Raw genomic sequence first — 25,891 nt, 5'->3', positions numbered from 1 at the left:
TATTCTTAAAGAAAATTTTGTCAACAATTTATTTCTATACAAAATTTTGTCAAAGCTTTATTTCTAGAGAAAATTTTGTCAAAATTTTATTTCTATAGAAAATTTTGTCAAACTCTTATTTCTATAGAAAATTTTGACAAAATTTTATTTCTATAGAAAATTTTGACAAATTTTTATTTCTATAGAAAATCTTGTCAAAAATTTATTTCAATAGAAAATTTTTGAAGTACCCCTTTGCAAAATCTACCAAATTTCAAAATCAAATCAAGAATTCTACCAATCTACAAAACAGTAAAAAATTTACCATTTTTTACAATTCTACTAACTGTAGTTACCGGCTCAGGGGCAGGCTCTAAGCATTATTTGCTAAAGACACCATGTGTGTATTTCGTCTCCTTCTGGGCGGAAAAAAAATCTCATTCCACGTTTCACAATTGCGGACGAATGGAGTATAGACAATATTAATCTCAAAAATGTTGAGATCCTGTAATAAAAACTAAAATATCCTTAATTTTGGTATATGTTTATTTCTTCAATGTCCGTTATTTACAATTTTTAGAGTTGAGTTGATATCTGAGAAACGTTCATTTGCATCACAATTACTCTATAGAATAGAATAATTGTGATGAAAAAGTATCAAATGGCTCGAGGCGTGCCACGGTGCTGTTGGCAGTCGAAATGTATCAAAAAAGCACAAAAGTGTCAACTTTATCAACCCTGTTATAGACTGCATCAATGATCTGTTTCTCTCTGCGAAACAATTGTGTCAGCACCAAAGATTAATTATTTGGTATTTCGTTTTGATCTTTCGGAAAGAGTCATTTCCAGACAGTAACTTGCTTTTGTATCGTTCGTAAAAAGCAAATCCGCACAAAATTTAGTTTAGTATTTTCGCGATTTTGGTCGCAATTTTAGAACCATCTATGTATTTATAATCTATGATTCCATTCAAAGGATATGTATTGGTGTATACTTTTTTGTAAGTACTCTTTTCAAATACTTCTAGTATCGTCTTGAGCGGGTTAAAAATTAATTGTTTTGATATAAACACCTATATTGAATATTAGTCTCAGATCCTATAAAATATAACAAGATGTCTGATCTTCTGTTCGAACAAAACAAGGTATCGGCTTGCAACTTATACAGCTAGTTGATATTGATATTGCATATAAACCAATCGCAAATATCTATGAGCTTCCTGGAGAAGCAAAATTGGTCATAATTATATAGTATGAATTCTTTTTCAAACCAAATGAAACCTTTTTCAAATCAAATGAAACTCCAAAAATCAGCGCTGATTCGGTCGTTTGGTAAGCAGTTGTTGCTGCCTCTCACCTTTAAAATCCTGCTGAAATGGAGCTCCATGTTTTGCTGAGTAAAATTATTCGCATTAGATATATACAATAATATTTTCAAATCGCAGAGAAAGACTAGATAGCGTTTTTTACCAAACCGGCTTCAATTTAAGAACGTTTGAAATTGAATATCAATCCAGTTTTTGTCTTCCCTCAAGGCCTTTCGTTGTAACATCAATGTCTGAATTTAATCAATGGGTTCTTCCTTGGGTACCAACAATGAGTTATCCGCATTGATATTTGTCGTAATGTTACCAAAACTGGTAGCTGTCAAAACCTTCGATGTCAAACCGGTGTTTATGGTACATGGTGTGCCAGAGACTGATTGGCCAGCGGCGGATGTTGGGACCATAGTTGTTATTAGCAATTTTTGAGGCATCATCAATTGACCTTGATTTTGTATGGTACTGGTGGTAGCTGGATTTGTTGTTGTGAATATCTGTTGAGTCGCTGCAGGTCTTGGTTGTCCTTGTTGTTTTTGTATGAGTAACTGAAGTTGTTGTTGTTGCTGGGCTAATTGTTGTTGGATTTGTTGATTTTGCTCAAAAATACTGTGAAATTTCTGGGCTATCGTACGATCGAATTGCAAACGTTCCCTTTCCAAAGCTAATCGCTGTGATTGCATTTCATTCGAATCTTCCTTAGCTTTTAGAAGTTTTTGTAATGTACTTTTAATTGCTGAAAAAGACAGAGAGACATGTATTAGACATATTGATGCGAATCAAAAATAAATTACATCCAAAAATAAATAAAAACGATGAGTCTGAGTCAGAGATTTGAATCACCAGTATCACCTGCATTAAAACCTTAATAATCTACATTTTTTTTTTCTACAACACATATTCATTTCATATTCATAATATATACAAACAATTAGCACTGAAACATTAGGATCTCTTTACCATGTATCTTATACAGAAGTACAGCGAATTCTCAAAAACTTTGCTCCTCTTTATTCCCCGGCATACAAATGGTGCAAAAGTAGCATTCGCACTAGATAAAGGGTGATACGGTCAAAATTTGGTCAAGGGAAAACGCGTGTAAATCGGTGAAATCGTTTATTTAAAAAATCAAATTAAATTTCTTTTTCAAGTTCAATTAGTATAAAATTCAGGAAAAATATTCAGTTAGACTTTCGCTTTTCCAAATCCGAATTGCCGGGCCTCACGCTTGACACCTGCCATCAGATTTTGTACAGCCACCTTGTCCACCTTCTTCGCCGCAGAAAGCCAGTTTGTCTTGAACTGCTGCTCGTTCTTAGTCCTTAGTTCAGTTTTTTTGGTCTTCTTTAGGTTCCGCTTGACAATAGCCCAGTATTTCTCAATTGGGTGGAGCTCTGGCGTGTTGGGAGGGTTCTTGTCCTTGGGAACCACCTGCACGTTGTTGGCGGCGTACCACTCCATGGCCTTTTTACCGTAATGGCAAGATGCCAAATCCGGCCAAAACAGTACGGAACAACCGTGTTTCTTCAGGAAAGGCAGCAGACGTTTATTCAAACACTCACGTAAATTTCCAGAAGCTATGAAAATGCTGCTTTTCAAGCCACAGGTACAGATGGCTTGCCAAACCAGATATTTCTTTGCGAACTTTGACAGTTGTATGTGCTTGAAAATATCTGCTACCTTTCCCCTTCCTTTTGCCGTATAAAACTCCTGTCCCGGAAGCTGCTTGTAGTCGGCTTTGAAGTAGGTTTCGTCGTCCATTACCACGCAGTCAAACTTCGTCAGCATCGTCGTGTACAGCCTCCGGGATCGCGCTTTGGCCGTCGTATTTTGTTTATCATCGCGATTTGGAGTCACTACCTTCTTGTAAGTCGATAGTCCGGCTCGTTTTTTGACTCGATGCATGGTTGTAGACGATACACCCAGCTTATTTGCGGCATCTCGGAGAGAGAGAGATTAGGGTTTCGCTTGAAACTACCGGCAACTCTCTTTGTCGTCTCAGAGGCTTCCGGTTTTCGATTTCCCCCCGATCCAGACTTCCTGGCTGTCGACAAACGTTCCCATTTTTTGACAACTGAAGAGTGAATTCCAAAATCAAAATAGGACGAACTTCTACACACACACACCTTCAAAATGAGGGGTGTTCAGGTTTTTTAAATGCAAAATTGAAAGAAATACGTCAAGTTTATATTGACCAAATTTTGACCGTATCACCCTTTATGGATTTAGGAAATTATTTTCTTGGCTACACTGAAAGAAGAGTTTTCTTTTCCAAGGAACGAGTTTTTAGTCAAGCAAAGTTTTCTTTTGCCGGTAAAAAATTTTATTTAAAAGCAAATAAAAACGTTTGGAGACATTCGTTGTCTCTCTTATTATAAATTCGTTTTTATTTGGTCTAAAACAAAATACATTATAACAAGTATATACGGCCGTAAGTTCGGCCAGGCCGAAGCTTATGTACCCTCCACCATGGATTGCGTAGAAACTTCTTCTACACGCAAAAAAATAATTCTTTCCTCCCAAACGAAATTTTAGACAAACAAAGTTCGTTTCTCATTTGCTTTTCGCTGTAAGGAAGTGTATTTGGAAGAAATGTATATACTTTTTGTGATAAACGTTTATTCTTTTCCAGGATGTAAAAACAATTTCATAAAGACTAACTCAAAAAAAAATTTTTTTCTGGCTAATTGCATTTTCCCTCACATCTTTCTCACTTCCACGAAGATTTTTAGTTCTTAGCACCTTTTTCTGTAATACAAACAATGTAGAAGAAATTATACGATTTTATAAATTTTTAAAATTTTTTTACCTTTCGCCTGGACGGAGAATCGAACCGCGGACCATGCACTTTGTAAGCCAACACACTAACCACTGAGCTATGTACCTGTTATGGTCATCAAGAGATAAATATCCATATAAGTTATATTTATATAGCATAGCTTGCGGCGCCCACGAACCGAATAAACAAAGTTTATTTAACAGAAACAAACATTTAGTTTGGCACCGTGGAGCAGTGGTTGCTACGTCTGACTCTCATGCCAAGGGTCGTGGGTTCGATCCCTGCTTCGACCAAAGTTTTTTTTTTTTGTTTTACATACATTCTACATATGTTCGGAAGATTCCGAAAAAATGTTCAACATTACATTGTACTATATTAAAGTTTGAACTGTAAAATGTGTTTTATTAAAGACCTAAAGTCAGAAAAGAAGAGTGTTTGATATAAACGAAATGGACTCTGTTGTTGTTTCAAAAATAACTTTTTTTATTAAAAAAATAAAAACTTTGTAACAAACGAATTTTTTTGGTGGTAAAAGTTTAAAATTTTCGAAGCAATTCAAAAAACTCTAACAAAAGAAAAACGTTTTCGGTACACGTTTTCCAAACGTTTTTTTTCTTTGCGTGTAAACACTGCCATTCACAATCGAATTACTTGGGTTGCGGTAACGCTTACCCATGACAAGCTATCTTAAAACCTCCTAACATCGTCTTCTAACTTATAAGTAAGTCCATACTTGGTATATATTAAATTAAAAAAGACCGATTAGCTTGTTTCGTTCGGAAGTTAGCGTGGTTTCAACAGACGGACGGACGGACATGCTCAGATCGACTCAGAAATTCACCACGACCCAGAATATATATACTTTATGGGATCTTAGAGCAATATTTCGATGTGTTACAAACGGAATGACAAAGTTAATATACCCCATCCTATGGTGGAGGGTATAAAAAGACCGATTAAATGCGTATATAATTCAGTTTGAAAACCTTTTCTATAGAAATAAAATTTTGACAAAATTTTCTATAAAACAAGTATATACGGCTGCAAGTTCGGCCAGGCCGAATCTTATGTACCCACCACCATGGATTGCGTAGAAACTTCTACGAAAGACTATCATCCACAATCGAATTACTTGGGTTGTGGTATCTTAAAACTTCTTAACATCGTTTTCTAAATTGTGATTTAGTCCATACATGGTATATATTTATTAGACAAAAAAGTTATGTATAGTTAAGTCTACAAATAATTACGAATCGATATGGACTTTTTGTACGTAGAGAGCCAGAATTGAAACTTGATATGGACCAATTTTTGTGTGATTGGGGATCGATTTATCTGAGGGCCATATATAACTATAGACCGATATGGACCTAGTTAAGCATGGTTGTTAACGACCATATACTAGCACAATGTACCAAATTTCAACTCACTCGGATGAAATTTGCTCCTCCAAGAGGTTCCAAAACCAAATCTCGGGATCGATTTATATGGGGCTATGTACGATTATGGACTAATATGGACCACTTTTGGCATGGTTGTTAAATATCATATACTACCACCACGTACCAAATTTCAAGCAGATCGGATGAATTTTGCTTCTCCAAAAGGCACCGGAGGTCAAATCTGGGGATCGGTTTATATTTGAGCTATATATAATTATGGACTGATAGGAACCAATTCCTGCATGGTTGTTGGATACCATATACTAACATCACGTATCAAATTCCAACCGAATGGGAAGAATTTTGCTCTTCCAAGGTCAAATCTGGTGATCGGTTTATATGGGGCCTATATATAATTATGGACCGATATCGACCAATTTTTGCATGGGAGTTTGAGGCCATATATAAACACCACGTACCAAATTTCAACTGAATCAGATGAATTTTGGTCTTCCAAGAGGTTCCGGAGGTCAAATCTGGTGATCGGTTTATATGGGGGCTATATATAATTATGAACCGATGTGGACCAATTTTTGCATGGTTGTTAGAGACCATATACTAACATCACGTACCAAATTTCAGCCGGATCGGATGAAATTTGCTTCTCTTAGAGGCCTCGCAAGCCAAATCGGGGGATCGGTTTATATGGGGGCTATATATAATTATGGACCGATGTGGACCAATTTTTGCATGGTTGTTAGAGACCATATACTAACATCACGTACCAAATTTCAGCCGGATCGGATGAAATTTGCTTCTCTTAGAGGCCTCGCAAGCCAAATCGGGGGATCGGTTTATATGGGGGCTATATATAATTATGGACCGATGTGGACCAATTTTTGCATGGTTGTTAGAGACCATATACTAACACCATGTACCAAATTTCAGCCGGATCGGATGAAATTTGCTTCTCTTAGAGGCCTCGCAAGCCAAATCGGGGGATCGGTTTATATGGGGACTATATATAATTATGGACCGATGTGGACCAATTTTTGCATGGTTGTTAGAGACCATATACTGATACCATGTACCAAATTTTAGCCGGATCGGATGAAATTTGCTTCTCTTAGGGGCCTCGCAAGCCAAATCGGGGGATCGGTTTATATGGGGGCTATATATAATTATGGACCGATGTGGACCAATTTTTGCATGGTTGTTAGAGACCATATACTAACACCATGTACCAAATTTCAGCCGGATCGGATAAAATTTGCTTATCTTAGAGGCCTCGCAAGCCAAATTTGGGGGTCCGTTTATATGGGGGCTATACGTAAAAGTGGACCGATATGGCCCATTTGCAATACCATCCGACCTACATCAATAACAACTACTTGTGCCAAGTTTCAAGTCGATAGCTTGTTTCGTTCGGAAGTTAGCGTGATTTCAACAGACGGACGGACGGACATGCTCAGATCGACTCAGAATTTCACCACGACCCAGAATATATATATACTTTATTGGGTCTTAGAGCAATATTTCGATGTGTTACAAACGGAATGACAAAGTTAATATACCCCCCATCCTATGGTGGTGGGTATAAAAAAAAATTTTAACAAAATTTTCTATATAAATAACATTTTGACAAAATTTTGTATAGAAATAAAGTTTTGACAAAATTTTCTATAGAAATAAAATTTTGGTGGATTATTTTTGGCTCAAGTGGCAACCATGATTATGAACCGATATGGACCAATTTTTGTATGATTAGGGATCGGCTATATATAACTATAGACCAATATGGACCAATTTTGGAATGGTTGTTAGCGGCCATATACTAACACCACGTTCCAAATTTGAACCGGATCGGATGAATTTTGCTCCTCCAAGAGGCTCTGGAGTCCAAACCTGGAGGCTATATATAATTATGGACCGTTATGGATCAATTCTGGCACGGTTGTTAGAGACCCTATACCAACACCATGTACCAAATTTCAGCCGGATCGGATTAAATTTGCTTCTCTTTGAGGCTCCGCAAGCCAAATCTGGGGATCGGTTTATATGGGAGCTATATATAATTATGGACCGATGTGGACCAATTTTTGCATGGTTGTTAGAGACCATATACCAAAACCATGTACCAAATTTCAGCCGGGTCGGATGAAATTTGCTTCCCTTTGTGGCTCCGCAAGCCAAATCTGAGGATCGGTTTATATGGGGGCTAAATTGGTCCAATGCGGACCAATTTTTGCATGGTTGTTACAGACCATAACCAACATCAAATCTGAGGGTCCGTTTATATGGGGGGCTATACGTAAAAGTGGACCGATATGGCCCATTTGCAATACCATCCGACCAACATCAATAACAACTACTTGTGCCAAGTTTCAAGTGCTTTCAACAGACGGACGGACGGAAATGCTTAGATCGACTCAGAATTTCACCACGACCCAAAATATATTTTATTTCACTTTATTTATAATCATAATCAGAAGCTCAAATAAGGCCAAAATTGATTACAAAAGTTTTACATTGGTTTGACACTTAATTATAAAATATATAAATAAAATATAAAATATATATAAAATATATATACTTTATGGGGTCTTAGAGCAATATTTCGATGTGCTACAAACGAAATGACAAAGTTAATATACCCCCCATCCTATGGTGGAGGGTATAAAAAAGGGCAATTACTTTTAGCTAAAATTTCGTTGCGGAGGAAAGTATTTTTTCTTTGGGTGTAAGACATTTTTCTACTATTGTGAAATCATTTCATGAAAACTCGTGTCGAAATATTGTCCCCTCTTCTGAGTATTGTCCTGTGGCAATGTATTCCATATAACCAGAGGAGGAATACGATCACCCCAAACATGTTTCAAGAGAAAAATGTTATTTTTGGATGGTAACTTTTGAGAACGAAATTGTCCCAACTTGTGGACAAGAGACAGGAAAATACTGGCAACTCTGGGCATCGGTGTAGGGTGTTCGAATAATCGGTTTTGTTATTAAAAAGTCGGTTTAGGACGGTATTCGAAAATTCCAAATTAAAAAAAACAAGTATATACGGCCGTAAGTTCGGCCAGGCCGAATCTTATGTACCCTCCACCATGGATTGCGTAGGAACTTCTACTAAAGGCTGTCATCCACAATCGAATTACTTGGGTTGCGATAACACTTGCCGATGGCAAGGTATCGTAAAACTTTTTAACACTGTCTTCTAAATTGTAAGTTAGTCCATAAGGGGTATATATTAAAAAAAAAGGCCGATTAAATACGTATATAATTCAGTTTGACAAAATTTTCTATAGAAATAAAATTTTGACAAAATTTTCTATAGAAATAAAAACTTGACAAAATTTTCTATAGAAATACAATGTTGACAAAATTTTCTATGGAAGTCAAATGTTGACAAAATTTTCTATAGCAATAAAATTTTGACAAAATTGTCTATAGAAATGAAATGTTGACAAAATTTTCTATAGAAATAAAATGTTGACAAAATGTTCTATAGAAATAAAATGGTGACAAAATTGTCTATAGAACTAAAATGTTGACAAAATTTTCTACAGAAATAAATTTTTTACAAAATTTTCTATAGAAATAAAATTTTGACAAAATTTTCTATAGTAATAAAATTTGACAATTTTTACATGGCTGTTAGAGGCCATATACTAACGAAATGTACCAAATTTCAACCGCATCGGATGACTTTTGCTCCTCCAAGAGGCTCCGGAGGTCAAATCTGGGGATCGGTTTATATGGGAGCTATATATAATTATGGACCGATATGGACCAATTTTTGCATGGTTGTTAGAGACCATATACTAACACCACGTACTAAATTTCAATTGGATCGGATGAATTTTGCTCATCCAAGAGGCTCCAGAGTTCAAATCTGGGGATCGGTTTATATGGGAGCTATATATAATTATGGACCGATATGGACCAATTTTTGCATGGTTGTTAGAGACCGTATACTAACATCAGGTACCAAATTTCAACCGGATCGGATGAATTTTGCCCCTCCAAGAGGCTCCGGAGATCAAATCTGGGGATCGGTTTATATGGGAGCTATATATAATTATGGACCGATATGGACCAGTTTTTGCATGGTTGTTAGAGACCATATACTAATACCACGTACCAAATTTCAATCGGGTAGGATGAAGTTTGCTCCTCCAAGAGGCTCCGGAGGTCAAATCTGGGGATCGGTTTATATGGGGGCTATATATATTTATGGACCGATATGGACCAATTTTTGCATGGTTGTTAGAGACCGTATACTTAGACCACGTACCAAATTTCAATCGGATCGGATGAATTTTGCTGCTCCGGAAGGCTCCGCAAGCCAAATTTGGGGATCGGTTTATATGGGGGCTATACGTAAACGTGGGCCGATAAGGCCCATTTTCAATGCCATCCGACCTACATCAATAACAACTAATTGTGCCAAGTTTCAAGTCGATAGCTAGTTTCGTTCGGAAGTTAGCGTGATTTCCACAGACGGACGGACAGCCGGACAGACGGACGGACATGCTTAGATCGACTCAGAATTTCACCACGACCCAGAATATATATACTTTATGGGGTCTTAGAGCAATATTTCGATGTGTTACAAACGGAATGACAAAGTTAATATACCCCCATCCTATGGTGGAGGGTATAAAAACGGTTTTCGGTTTTTTATTTTGTTCAAAGTGAAAATAATTCTTAAACACTAAAAAAAAACTAAAAATTAACCATTGCTTGTAATGAAATAAACATTTTAAAACAAACTAAGGATGAATTCTTGTTATACTTCCAGTGTGTTATGTTATAATTCCTAACCTAACCTGACCAAGATAGATATCGAACCAAAAATTTTCTTTAGAAGCAAAAACAATTTGAGACAATCGTCACAAGACTAATAATAAGTTTGGGTTCATTTGCTGTTAAAGCTAGGACTTTACGTCGTATAGAGAATTCACTATGATTATTTTGTGCTACTTAGTGAAAAAGTAGTCTATGTAGTCAGTTGTTTTTCATCTTCAGTATCTCTCTACATAAAGTTTGACGTCGAAAAAAACATATGACATATCAGATAAAAATTCATTAAAATAGAAAACCGGTTCACCGATGGCCAAAATTCGGTTTTAACCGAAAATGCCAATTTGTTCACTATCAGATTTCTGTTTGTGAATTGGAATCCGGTTAACCGGTGTCGGTTTTGGTCACCTTACATCGGTAACTGCCCTATAATGGGTTCGCTAGTGGTAACTTGCACTAATATCCCATGGATTTGGTACTGATTCCGAGTCAAAGAAGCAGAAAAATAAATTAAAAATTCAAAAGTTCATGTTTGCACAAAACATTGTGACCAAACCCGCGAAAATACGAAATTTAATTACGAACAACATAAAAGCAAATCCCGGAAAATTAATGTTGGAACTGACTCCTTACAAAAAAAAACACAAAACGAAATGTCAGAAAATTAATCTTTTGAACTGACACATTCTTTTCCCGGAGAGAAATGATATTGTTTATGGCCTATAATATACAGAGAATAAAAATTATAAATTATGCTTTACCACACAGTTCTCTTCTGCGCATTGTTTCCCGATCAGGCATTGAATCCAAGAGCCTCTTTTTCGACAAGGGTGTTTGATTGATTGTCTTATGCATAGATCGGTGTTGTGCCTTCGATTGATTTGGTTGTGACTGCGGCTGTTGTTGCTTTTGTTGATCTTGGATTTGCTGAGTTTGCTGTACAGTTTTTACAACACATTGCTGTGGAGGACTTTGAGCCGTCAATGCTGTTGGTACAGCAGTTGCAACAGTTGCTCCTCGAGAATCCGTAGTATTAACCAAAATGAATTTCATTCCATTAGCTGTCGATACTGTTGATCTTGATCCTGCCAGTAAAGCTTGGAGATTACCGCCTACGCGCATTTGCATAGCTCCCTGTAAATTATTGCCCTTTGACGTTTGTCCAGATGGCGGCATTAGTATGGTGGGTGAAACAACGGATATTTTTGATGGTGTTACCGGGGTAGATGTACTTGTGGTAACTGTAGCAATTCCACTAGTTGGAGGCATAGAGAATTTTTGTAATGATATGAGAGGTGCAGTTTGCGATTTATCTGATTGATTCAAAACTCCCAACAAATTCGACGTTGTAGGATTGGATTTAGAATTGCCTAAATTTGCTGGATCTACTTTGTCCTGTGAATCATCGTCTACCTCAATGGGTTCGACTTTTGGTATTAATAGTTCACAGTCATTATCATCAGATGCGATGTCCTTTCCATTGCCATTACTCTCTGTCTCTGCTGGAAACTCCTCGGATCCAATTTCCATTTTAATCGTAACGTCATCATCTATTTATAGGGAGAGTTATTAAGACTAAGTAAAGTGATATGTGAAACTTTGATGATTACTCACTTGCTTTATGGGATTTTGCAATATCGGATTTTTCTGTTTGACCTCCGCCATTTTCGATGGCCGCAAATGTAACATCATCGACTTCAAGTTCAATTTCAGCATGGGGTTCAATAACACCATTGTCACTGCTTTTAGAAGATCGCCTTCTAGCACCGGGCATTGCCAATACATCGTCAATGTCGTCATCACTATCGGACACATCTATACCTGTAGGAATATAAAACGAGAAATTATTACAATGGGAACACGTAAAAACTAAAACTTTGGTAAATGGATGATGTATCAAACATTGCTATTTTCCTACACTATTTATACCCTCATCGTAGGATGGGATGACACATTGAAATATTGGTCTCTAAACCCATACAGTATATATGTTCTGGATCGTGTTGAAGTTCTGAGTCGATCCAGCGATGTCCGTCCGTCTTTTGAAATCTCGCTATCTTCCAAACGAAACATGCTATGGACTTGGTACAAGTTGTTGTTATTGATGTAAATCGGATGGTATTGTAAATGGGCCATATCGGTACAGCCCCCATATAAACCAATCACCAGATTGATTTATATGGGGGCTCTTCCTGAGTCTCTTGGAAGACCAAATTTCAACCGATCGTGTTGAAATTTGGCACGTGATGTAAGTGTACGCCTACTAATAACTATGCAAAAACTTGGTCCACATACACTGAAAAAATATTGTCGTGAGGCCAAAGATTTCATGTCCTTAAAATACGAATGCAAATTTTGCTTAGGTTAGAAGACGCATTTCTCTAAAATAAAGTTTTTTTCCTTGTCCAAAAATCGATAAACTTTTCAATGAAGTCGTGTTGTCCTTATAATTAAGTGATTTGACTTAAAAATGGGTATCACAACATGAAAAAATTTTTTTGGGTCAACTTGACTTTAATAATCCAGAAAAATTCTTTAAAATTAATGAAATTGTCTTTAAATTTGTTGTCATTTTGCATCTTGACTACAAAGCAAAAAATCGTTCATGTTTTTCAACACTTTATTTTAAAGTCGTTTTTTACTTGAAACATAGAATAATTTCTACTGGAAGTCGTGTCTGAATGTGGAAAAAAAAAGTTGTCGTTAACTTGTTATTAAAGGACTTTGATAGCATATGAAGAAAAAAAGCTGAAAAATTAAAATTTGCTTCCTAGAGTCAAGTACACAAAACCCAAATTTAAAAGAAAATTGTGTCTTAAAAGTATCCTTACTTCACACAGAAAAAGTGCCTTCGAAATGAAAGGAAAAAATTTTCATCAATTTAGTTTAACCATTTTATTTCCATTAAGGTAAATGTTTGTGTGAAATAATAAAATTTAATGGTTTCAATAAAAAAATCCTAAACTGAAAGCAGTAAGGAATAGTTCATTAACTAGAATATGGCATGGAATTTTACTAATATTGTTTTCTTCGCTGTGTATAAGAATTTAATACTGAACAAGAAAAATTTATTCACTGATAACAAATCATTCGAAAAAATAAACAAAAACCGAACTAAAACCAAGTTTTCTCAAATTTAGTAAAATTTCTTATAAAATGATAATTATGACTTCCTTTATTAAAGAGAGCTTATCATACATACGAATAAGATTTGGCATAGAAAAATATTTAGTTCATTCGTACTAAGAAGTATTCAATCCTTTCAAAACTTAAGGAAACACACTTCTTAGAATATAGGAAATTTTCCTATATTTCTTTTATCTACCTGTAATCGATACCTGTCAACGATGTCATCGATATGTTTGCGCGTGGGTTGTTTTTATACCCTGCGCCACACTGTGGAACAGGGTATTATAAGTTAGTGCATATATTTGCAACACCCAGAAGGAGACGAGATAGACACATGGTGTCTTTGGCAAAAATGCTCAGGGTGGGCTCCTGCGTCGATATAGCCATGTCCGTATGTCCGTCTATCCGTGAACACATTTTTGTAATCAAAGTCTAGGTCGCAGTTTTAGTCCAATCGACTTCAAATTTGGCACAAGTATGTGTTTTGGCTCAGAATAGAACCCTATTGATTTTGGTTCAGATTTAGGTATAGCTCCCATATATATCTTTCGCCCGATATGGACTAATACGGTCCCAGAAGCCATATATATATCTTTCGCCCGATATGGACTAATACGATCCCAGAAGCCAGAGTTTTACCCCAATTTGGTTGAAATTTTGCACTAGGCGTACAATTAGTAGTGTAGTCAAGTGTGTCAAATTTTATTTTTAATTGAAATTTTGCACAGGGAGTAGAATTGGCGTTGTAGCTATGCGTGACAAATTTGGTTGAAATCGGTTCAGATTTAGATATAGCTCCCATATATAGCTTTCGCCCGATTTACACTCATATGACCACAGAGGCCAATTTTTTGCTCCGATTTATTTGAAATTTTGCACAGGGAGTAGAATTAGCATTCTAGCTATGCGTGCCAAATTTGGTTGAAATCGGTTCAGATTTAGATATAGCTCCCATATATATGTTTTTCCTATTTGGACAAAAATGGTCAAAATACCAACATTTTCCTTGTAAAATCGCCACTGCTTAGTCGAAAAGTTGTAAAACTGACTCTAATTTTCCTAAACTTCTAATACTATATGTATCGAGCGATAAATCATAAATAAACTTTTGCGAAGTTTCCGTAAAATTGCTTCAGATTTAAACGTTTCCCTTTTTTTACTAACATTGTGTTCCACCCTAGCCCATTAGCTGATTTAAATTTTGAGTATGTATTTGGGACAAACCTTTATACATAGCCCCCGACACATTTGACGGATGTGATATGGTATATTAGGTCTACAAAGTGGTGCAGGGTATAATATAGTCGGCCCCGCCCGACTTTAGACTTTCCTTACTTGTTTATGTAAATATTTAATGACAGCACGCATTTCTAATATTTCCATTGTAAAAAAATTGCGGATGCGTCTTTTTTGAAAACCTGTTTCTATATGAAGGAGTTGCCAGATCGAAACAGAATTTAACATGTGTTCATAACAGAGATGGAAGTTTCCAAAACACTTAACTTTTTTCTGTTTATTCCGCGCTTTTTGTGCTAGGCTAAGAAGGTTCCGAACTGCCCTCGTATAAATAAATAAAACTGTATTTAAAAACGAAGGTAAGGAGTTCTAATTTTGAAGTAAAAGGTTTACTACAAATATGTAAGATTTGTCCAAATGAATGAAAAAAGTTCAATAAAATCATTCCATATATGAATTCAAATAAGTTAAATTTATTCATTCTGTAGTATAGTGGTACATAAATATAGGAAAATGCTCACTAATATATGGAATACATTCTACCTAATTTCTACGAAAATCATATCGTTCAAACAAATAAAAATGTCTTTGGCGCTATACGAAGTCCAACGTTCTTCATAATGAGTTAATTTTAACTTATAGAAGGGGTCACTTTTTTCTGGGTGTTGAATTCTCCGCTCTTTGGTTCGAAAAAAAATTTTTTTTTTCAGAGTACCTTTATAATTATATAAAGGCCCCATATAAACCAATCCTCTTCGAGGAGCAAATTTCATCCGATCGTGTTTAAATTTGGTACGTGATTTTAGTATATACCCCCTAACAACCACACACAAATAATTTTACTATTTTGACATCCCTTTAAGGATTTTGTTATTAATTCCGAGCCAAAAAATGCGGCTTCTTTAAAAGAAAGACTTAGTCCAATTTTGACATGTTTTGCATTTTAAATTTAATTCTTTTTTAATTGTTTTACTTGAAGGTCTAATTTTTATAATCTTAATGTTTCGCTCAAAGAGAATGAAAACTCTTTACATGGGGTATTTTAAGCTTAAGAAGCCGCACTTTCGGCCTGTAGGATTTTGGTATTATGCGTTTTTTTTGAATAAATATATTTTTCTTGGACCTATCTAGCTATAACTCTGGGATCAATAAAATTAAATTTAGAATACAGATCGCATTTATGTGATTTACATTCTCTTTTTGCGATATATTAATAAAGCTATTCACTTAGAAACAAATATCACTTGAAAAACCCAAAATTCAAAAATTCAACAAAATTATAACAGACACTTCACAGCAAAAAAGTTTTCTTAATGTTAAAAAAAAAACTTTATCATTCTTTAAATCAAAAATACTTTTATTTACTTTAAGGAAAACGGTGTCTTAGGTCACCGAATGTACTCAAATTTCCAAGATTCGTATCCTAAAGTTAATGAAAAAATATTTGAAGCAAAATTCACGACCTGTGAACCTAAAATAATGGACTGACGAAGATCGTCCCTGTATTCATCAACCGTTGGATCAACATAAATGCCAAATATTAACGCACTCAAAAAAAAGTGAACTCACTATTTCACTAAAGCCAATTTAACTATATTTTAGTTCATGGAATTATTATATTTGGAGAAAGTTTCATATACTCTAATAATTTTTTGCGAACTTTAGTTAAATGAACTAAAAGACGGGAAAAAATTATATACAAATTCAGCATAGAGATTTACTAAATTCGTATTTCTCATAAAATTATTCATTATTTCTTCAAATTTGTAAATTTTACTTCAAAAGCGTCCATTATGAACTTCGCATGTCACTAAAGACATTCTTGCAATTTTGAACTCAAATTTTTTCCTGCAAACTACAAAATTTTCTTTAAAAAGTGAAAAAAAATTATTTATGTCTAATAAATTTTCATGAATTTGTCGAAAAATATTTACTTATTTTTGTGATATCGGTGTGATGCCAGCGCTTGCAATACTGTTTAGTTACAAATTTCTAAAACTATTCAACATTTTCTAAAATTAATCAAAAGATTTCTTCCTGGTGGGTTCACTGTTTTTTCAGTGCGGGAAAAATATCCTACACTCAAACAAAAGTTTACTTGGATCCAAATATTTTGACTTTCCCCTAAGGATTTTGGTATTGATGCCGAGTCAAAAAACTAAAGACATTTTTAGAGGCCTATCTAGCTTAAAATCTAGGATACAGATCTCATGTATGGATTTTTAATTCTCCCTTGGCGGTATATTAAGAAAGCTGCTCACGTACAAACAAATGCAAAATCCAAATTATGACATATACTTAAAAATAAAAAATGTTTTCTTAATTAAATAAAAAATTAAATAAACGATGCAAAATTCTCATAATAAGTCTTAGCCTATATTTGAAGAATCGTTTTCTTAAATCTATAGATTCAATATATCAATTAATTTAAAAATATCTCTTTAAATCAGAAATGTTTTTCTTTACTTGAGGGAAATTTTGCCTTACATCAAAGACATAAGACGTACACTGGAGACCTAAATTTCCAAGACTCGTGTCCTAAATTTAAGAAAAAAGTCTTGCAGCAAAAATCATAAACTTTCTTTTAATTAAAATTTCACTAATTTAAAGAAATTTGTATTTAATGTTGTGTAAATTATATGCCCTAAAATTTTAGTTCAATATTGAATGGCTTATAAAAGAGGTTGGTCCTTTCATTTCTACCACATAATGCACTAAAGAAAAAACATGTACGATTCCAAAGATTTTGTTTTTAGACTATTGATTTTTGTATTGATTCCGAGCCAAAGGAGTGAAGAATTGAAGTAATGACAAATTTAAGACACATTTAACTTTTACGTTAAAGTTCTGCGTACTTGATTCTAGGAAACACAGTTTAATTTATTCGTTTTATCAGTTTGTTTCTTCGTGTTATATCAGAGTCCTTTTAAATCATGTTAATGACAACTTAAATCTCCAAATTCGTGCTTGACTACAAGTAGAAATTATGCTTTGTTTCAAGCAAAAAGGTCTTTCAGATAAAGTGTTGGAGAAAATCTCCTTTTTGCTTTGTAGTCAAGATGCAAAATTTTAAAAATAGAATCACTTAACTATAAGATTGAAAATTTTATTGACTTTTGGACAAAACTTTATATCAGAGAAATGCGTCTTTTATCTTTGGCCTTATGACAATATTTTTTTCAGTATGGCCACCAAAATCTCTGGATCTTAATCCGTTGGACTTATGAGCCTTTAAGGATTTTGTTATTAATTCCGAGTCAAAGATGCGTCTTCTTTCAAATAAAGACTTAGTCTACTTTTGACATTTTTTGCATTTTAAATTTAATTCTTTTTGGACTTATGACACTGAAAAAAAGCATGCCCGGTTGGTATTGATTCCGAACCAAAGAAGCGGAGAATACAAGTAAGGATACTTTTAAGACATAATTCTCTTTTAAATTTGGGTTTTGTGTACTTGTTTCTAGGAAGCAAATTTTATTTTTTCGCTTTTTCAGCTATTTTTCTTCATATGCTATCAAAGTCCTATAAAATCGAGTTAACGACAACTTTATTTTCCACATTCAAATAAAAAACGTCTTTAAAATAAAGTGTTGAAAAACATGTCCTATATTTGAACGAATTTTTGCTTTGTAGTCAAGATGCAAAATGACAACAAATTTAAAGACAATTTCATTAAATTTAAAGAATTTTTCTGAATTATTAAAGTCAAGTTGACCTTACCCCAAAAAATTTTTCTTCCATGTTATGACACCCATTTTTAAGTCAATTCACTTAATTATAGGGGCAATACGACTTCATTGAAAAGTTTATCGACTTTTGGACAAGAAAAAAAAAAACTTTATATTAGAGAAATGCGTCTTCGATGCTAAGAAAAATTTGCATTCGTATTTTAAAGACATGAAATCTTTCACAATATCACGACAACATTTTTTTCAGTGGAGCCTGGGGTATATTGTAGAGTAAGGTTGACACTAAAAAATGGCACTTTGGCAAGACGGCGTTTCGCGGGAAATACCGCAAACACTTTTACACAGCCCGTGTTATCTTTGTCAGACGTTTGAAGACCATAATTCGTGCCAAAGGCAAACAAATCGAACAAATATAAACTGATTTTTTGTTTGTTATTTCGGACAATTTTTGTTTTTGATCAACACAATTAAAACAATGGCCGTAAGTTCGGCCAGGACGAATCTTATGTACCCTCCACCATGGATTGCGCAGAAACTTCTACTAAAGACGGTCATCCACAATCGAATTACTTGGGTTGCGGTAACACTTGCCGATGGCAAGGTATCTTAAAAAGTACTTAACACCGTCTTCTAAATTGTAAGGTAGGCCAGTTCGACAAAATTTTCTATAGAAATAAAATTTTGACATTTTCTACAGAAATAAAATTTTAACAAAATTTTCTACAGAAATAAAATTTTGACATAACTTTCTATAGTAATAAAATTTTGACAACATTTTCTATAGAAATAAAATGTTGGTAGATTATTTTTGGCGATATGGACCAATTTTTGTGTGATTGGACATTGGCTATATATACCTATAGACCGATATGAACCAATTTTTGCATGGTTGTTAGAGACCATGTACTAACCCCACGTACCAAATTTCAAACGGATCGGATGAATTTTGCTTCTCAAAGAGGCTCCGGAGGTCAAATCTGGGGATCGGTTTATATGGGGGCTATATATAATTATGGACCTATGTGGACCAATTTTTGCTTGGTTGTTAGAGACCATATACTGACACCACATACCAAATTTCAACTGACTCGGATGAATTTTGCTCCTCAAAGAGGCTCCGGAGGTCAAATCTGAGTATCGGTTTATATGGGGGCTATATATAATTATGGACCAATGTGGACCAATTTTTGCTTGGTTGTTAGAGACCATATACTAACACCACGTACCAAATTTCAAGCGGATCGGATGAATTTTGCTTTTCCAAGAGGCTCAAGCCAAATCTGGGGGTCGGTTTATATGGGGGCTATACGTAAAAGTGGTCCGATATGGCCTATTTGCAATACCATCCGACCTACATCAATAACAACTACCTATGCCAAATTTCAAGTCCATAGCTTGTTTCGCTCGGAAGTTAGCGTGATTTCAACAGACGGACGGACGGACGGACATGCTCAAGTCGACTCGGAATTTCACGCGACCCAGAGTATATATACATTATGGGGTCTTAGAGCAATATTTCGATGTGTTACAAACGGAATGACAAAGTTAATAAACCCCCCACCCTATGGTGGAGGGTATAAAAAAATATAGCGCTTTACATTGTTGTATTACATATCAGCCACCCTGTATTGTTTGGAACATTAAACTAACATACTTGTGAATGGTTTCGAAATGCTTCCAAACATATTATATATTCACATAAAACAAACACCATTATAATATTTAGCCAATATTCAAAAATAAACCTTTTGCTTTTTGTTTTGAGGGTGGACTAGTATCAGCTGTATGTGTCTCTCACATTAGTTCACATTTACCAACCCAAAAACTGACTAACTGATAAAGCCTTAACAAACAAGTAACGAATGTACGCTCCAAGGGATAAGACAAGGCGTACAATTATTTCACTTCGTCTATCCGCACCTACTGTGTCGTCAATACGCGAATACATTGGTCAATTTCCTTTTTCTAGACTCACCCTCTTCTTCTGCTTTGCGCTTGCGCTCTTTTCTCTTTTCCTCCTCTTGCTCCATTAAGTATTTCAATGATGGTGCCGGCACCTCATTTGGTCTCACACTGAATATAGGCCGTGTCATAATGGCATCCATATCCGCATAATGACGCCAAGAGGGATCAAGATTTTTATTCACTTCCATCTCTTTTTTCAGGCGATTATAGAAACACTTCATATTTTTAATGCGCGTTGTTATCTCTTCGGGTGAACGATAGTAACCGTACTCCTCCATCTTTGCCGACAATTGCGATATGACCACATGCTTCTTATGCGTGGTTATCAATTCACGTTGCACTTTTGGATCACCCCACAATTGGATAAGTAATTTTGTTTCGTCCGTGTCAAAGTTGGGATTGCGATAAATGGGACAACTCCGTTTGGACTTGGAGGGATTGAGGACTCGATTTTTTGATATCCATGGATCGCCGGGTTTGCGTTTACCTTTAATGCGCGCACTTTGTTTGGAACTCATTACGACTTTGGCAATGAAAAATCGATAGGATATTTAAGATTTTCTTGTGTTATCAGTGGTAAATGGGTTTTTACTCAGTTGTCGTTGGCACTGTTGTCTCCTTCTATGCACTTTTATCTGTAACCAAAGGAAAACATTACACTTAATTTATTTTTGAGTGGCATAACACAACGAGCGCAATGCAGAGAACATCCGACCGACCATCAGAGCCACAGTTGGAAAACTGACGACTGCACTCACTGACAGTAGTTGTAATGTTCTCGTCTGTCTCATGCTTATGAAACGGCGCATATGCTGGGAAAACTCAGTATACTAAAACCCCTGCACCGTGGTGTCTAAGGCATCAGCGGGATTTAATGAAATTAGCAGGCATCAACCAACGCAACATTAGCAATATGAACAAAAGTTTGGTTATTGTAAACAATGCACTATGGACCAAATGCAATGGTCCTGGAGCACTAAAATTTTGTACATGTACCTCTGGAGATGTGTAATTTATGACCAACAATTTGGACCGATCCGCCCACCTACTTATGGAAGGTGTATCCCAAACCTACTACTTTTACCATAACAATATATAGTAGTATTGGAAACTATTCAAAATCTCGATTAGAACTGATGCCAATTGTTACTAAAACTTGATAACTAATTTTATTTAAATTTTATAATTTTAATTTAATTGTAAATTTAAATTTTTATATTAATTTTGATTGTAGCGTTTTTGTTTAACCATTCATAACATATGTACACAGAAATAATATGACCAAAAATTTGCAATTAAATTAAAAAGATGATTGATGTTGAAATCGTTATCAATTAAGAAATTAACTATTACAATTATTATTTTATAAATAAAAAAGTCATTTACGAAAATCATTGGTAACTATTCCGTTTTGTTAATTTAATTGAATCAATTAAAAATTAATTAAAATAAATAAATAATAATTGACTAATATTAAATAAATTTTAATATTTGTCAATTATGTGATTGATTCTATCACAGGCCAAAGATTTCATGTCCTTAAAATATGAATGCAAATTTTCCTTAGCATAAAAGACGCATTTCTCTAATACAACGTTTTTTCTTTGTTCAAAAGTCGATAAACTTTTCGATGAAGTCGTATTGTCCTTATAATTAAGTGATTTGACTTAAAAATGGGTATCATAATATGAAAGAAAAAATTTTTGGGGTAAGGTCAACTTGACTATAAAAATTCAGAAAAGTTCTTTAAAATTAATGAAATTGTCTTTAAATTTGTTGTCTTTTTGCATCTTGACTACGAAGCAAAAAATCGTTCAAATATAAGACATGTTTTTTAACACTTTATTTTAAAGACGTTTCTTACTTGAAACATATCATAATTTCTACTGGAAGTCGAGTCTGAATTTCGAAAATAAAATTGTCGTTAACTCGTTTTTAAAGGTCTTTGATAGCATATGAAGAAAAAAAGGTGAAACAAGTATATACGGCCGTAAGTTCGGCCAGGCCGAATCTTATGTACCCTCCACCATAGATTGCGTAGAAACTTCTACGAAAGACTGCCATCCACAAATTTCAACTCACATGGTTGTTAAATATCATATACTACCACCACGAACCAAATTTCAACCAGATCGGATGAATTTTGCTTCTCCAAAAGGCACCGGAGGTCAAATATGGGGATCGGTTTATATGGGGCCTATATATAATTATGGACCGATATCGACCAATTTTTGCATGGGAGTTTGAGGCCATATAGTAACATCACGTACCAAATTTCAACTGAATCAGATGAATTTTGGTCTTCCAAGAGGCTCCGGAGTTCAAATCTGGTGATCGGTTTATATGGGGGCTATATATAATTATGGACCAATGTGGACCAATTTTTGCTTGGTTGTTAGAGACCATATACTAACACCACATACCAAATTTCAAGCGGATCGGATGAATTTTGCTTTTCCAAGAGGCTCAAGCCAAATTTGGGGGTCCGTTTATATGGGGGCTATACGTAAAAGTGGACCGATATGGCCCATTTGCAATACCATCCGACCTACAACAATAACAACTACTTGTGCCAAGTTTCAAGTCTATAGCTTGTTTCGTTCGGAAGTTAGCGTGATTTCAACAGATGGACGGACATGCTCAGATCGACCCAGAATTTCACCACGACCCAGAATATATATACTTTATGGGGTCTTAGAGCAATATTTCGATGTGGTATAAAAACGAAAAATTAAAATTTGCTTCCTTAAAGCAATTACCATCAAACTTAATATCATTATAAAGTTGGTACTGTCATTTATAAGAACAAATTCTTGTTGTACCAGCCTGACATTTCATTCAAATAAATAAAAAGTATCCTTACTTGTATTCTCCGCTTCTTTGACTCGGAATCAATACCAACATTTTTAAAGTAAAGACAAAATCTTTGGAACCGGGAAGTACCACTAACGATATACTCGGACATTTCTAACTCGAGATATAATTTGTTTAGTGAAAAAAGAGCGAAAAACTAAAAATAACGGGATATCTCAAAAACTGTTCCATAAAAAATTGTTAACTTTTTTTTCGAATTCAGCAGATTGTTTGTTTGTTTTATTATTAATCTATCATAAGTACAGGTAATTGGAATAGTTAACATTGTTTTGAGTTTCTATCATAAAGATATTTCAACAAAATTTATAATAAATTGGATTTCCTAACTAGCATATTTTTAAAAGTTTAACTGATTTATAGGAAAAAGATAGTAAAAAACCCACATTAGTATCACAAAATTTTAAGAGTGAAAAAAGTCAACTCTCATCAAATGTAAATTTTCAGTGTAAACTAGTGATATTAACGGTGACCCATGTTATGAATTGTCATTAGGATTTTTTCCCGGGAACGGGATACCGGGAATTCCAGGGAAATTGCTATTTTTTCGCTCCCGCTTTTCCGGGAATGAAGTGCGGGAATTCCCGGGAAATTTTCTTCACAATATTTTATGTATAATGGAGGGTTTTATATGGCAAATGACAGTTGAAATCTATTTAAAGTGGATTTTGGAAGTGTAATGTGAATAACTATGGTACCAAGTCATAGTAGTTGCCTTGTGGAACATACATAGTTGTGGGTTCTAATCCAGAATCCAACGGGCTCCCAATCGTTAAAAAGAAGTTTGCACTTCCTAATTTATGATTGTCATATTTCTGTAAACCGATATTCCGATAGGCTGATAGACCTTATGTAACCCACGTTGACAATTGCATAATTTCAAAATTTCATAATTATTGCAAGGATGTTTTTTATGAAGTAAGAAAATTCCAACCTTTTTAAAGATAGTTACTTTAATTTCAAATTTATACCTTATACACATTAGGCTTGAAAGCTTTTAAAAATTGGGGTTTAAAGCCCTTATTTATAGGGCATACGACAATTGAAATCTAGTTAAAGTGGCTTTTGGAAGTGTAATGTGAATGTCGTATTACATGGTAGTGTTTCCCTTTTGGCAATATTGACTGAACATGTGCATTTATTGACCCCGTTTAACGATGGTGAAATCGAAATAAGTTTCTTTCATTTCCAAACAGTTTTTTAGTGTTACAAAAAATTCCACTATATTAATAGTGTTCTTCCGAAAACTATACCGAAAGAGACCGCCGTAACCATTATCAAAATGTTTTGTATTACAAAATATTTGGTATTTTAGTATGATTTATGCCTGATGTAAGAGAACAATATAATATATATTGTTAGTTGTCCAGAAAGCGCCTTATAACCGTAGCTTTAGGCGATTTCTAATTTATTCAAATGTCTAAATGTATTCCACATCAAAGCAGGTTTCCCTTTGACCAGGATCCCGGTAAATTCGAAAAAAAATTCCCGCTTTCCCGGGAACGCAAAAAGTCCGGGAAAAAGAAAACCCTATTTGTGATACACAAAAACAACCAAAAATTTGTTTTTGTTGCGTCAAGGAATAGTAAATATTTTAAATTATTCCATGATTTTTGTGAAACGTATAACTTTATGAACCTTTTCGTACATAACCTTTTTTTATTTATATTTACTATATTTCTCTATTGTTTACTTACATTGTTGAGTCATTCATATATCCTCTCTCTCTCTCTACCTACCTAAAAGGTATTTGGAAACCACTGTGCATCAGTTGACATGCATACTTGCTCTCATTAAACCCAACTACCCTTCCTCCCTATTCAGAGAATTCATATCACCAACAACCCTACACACAATAAGGACATGAAACATGCTCCTTTTACTCACATTTTGCAGCTGCTATTGATATGGTGTTGTATTGGTGCTATTAGCTAGCTTTCCAATAAGTTACAGTCCGTTTGTTTGTAAAGGGTGATTTGTTAAGAGCTTGATAACTTTTTTTTAAAAAAAAACGCATAAAATTTGCAAAATCTCATCGGTTCTTTATTTGAAACGTTAGATTGGTCCATGACATTTACTTTTTGAAGATAATTTCATTTAAATGTTGACCGCGGCTGCGTCTTAGGTGGTCCATTCGGAAAGTCCAATTTTGGGCAACTTTTTCGAGCATTTCGGCCGGAATAGCCCGAATTTCTTCGGAAATGTTGTCTTCCAAAGCTGGAATAGTTGCTGGCTTATTTCTGTAGACTTTAGACTTGACGTAGCCCCACAAAAATAGTCTAGAGGCGTCAAATCGCATGATCTTGGTGGCCAACTTACCGGTCCATTTCTTGAGATGAATTGTTCTCCGAAGTTTTCCCTCAAAATGGCCATAGAATCGCGAGCTGTGTGGCATGTAGCGCCATCTTGTTGAAACCACATGTCAACCAAGTTCAGTTCTTCCATTTTTGGCAACAAAAAGTTTGTTAGCATCGAACGATAGCGATCGCCATTCACCGTAACGTTGCGTCCAACAGCATCTTTGAAAAAATACGGTCCAATGATTCCACCAGCGTACAAACCACACCAAACAGTGCATTTTTCGGGATGCATGGGCAGTTCTTGAACGGCTTCTGGTTGCTCTTCACTCCAAATGCGGCAATTTTGCTTATTTACGTAGCCATTCAACCAGAAATGAGCCTCATCGCTGAACAAAATTTGTCGATAAAAAAGCGGATTTTCTGCCACTGATTTTGGT

The 25,891-nt window shown here is 35.0% G+C and overlaps 1 protein-coding gene across 2 annotated transcripts; it reads right to left on the bottom strand.

Annotated features, from left to right (window-relative positions):
* Positions 1-236: 236 nt before the first annotated feature.
* On the bottom strand, positions 237-25,121 carry LOC142236167 (uncharacterized). 2 transcript variants are annotated; one of them, XM_075307429.1, is made up of 5 exons: positions 25,042-25,121; positions 20,294-20,918; positions 11,879-12,085; positions 11,026-11,814; positions 237-2,033 (listed from the first exon to the last, which is right to left on the bottom strand). In XM_075307429.1, the coding sequence occupies exons 2-5, from the start codon at positions 20,799-20,801 to the stop codon at positions 1,543-1,545; spliced, it is 1,995 nt and encodes a 664-aa protein (XP_075163544.1). In that variant the 5' UTR covers positions 20,802-20,918; positions 25,042-25,121; the 3' UTR covers positions 237-1,542. The 2 variants fall into 2 exon arrangements, with proteins under 2 accessions (XP_075163544.1, XP_075163543.1); XM_075307428.1 differs by lacking the exon at positions 25,042-25,121 and having other exon boundaries at positions 20,294-21,004.
* Positions 25,122-25,891: the final 770 nt, after the last annotated feature.

Source organism: Haematobia irritans, chromosome 4 (genome assembly GCF_050003625.1).
Source record: "Haematobia irritans isolate KBUSLIRL chromosome 4, ASM5000362v1, whole genome shotgun sequence".
Taxonomy (NCBI): domain Eukaryota; kingdom Metazoa; phylum Arthropoda; class Insecta; order Diptera; family Muscidae; genus Haematobia; species Haematobia irritans.
Note: the sequence above shows the minus strand (reverse complement) of the source record. Positions and strands in the feature narration are given on the sequence as shown.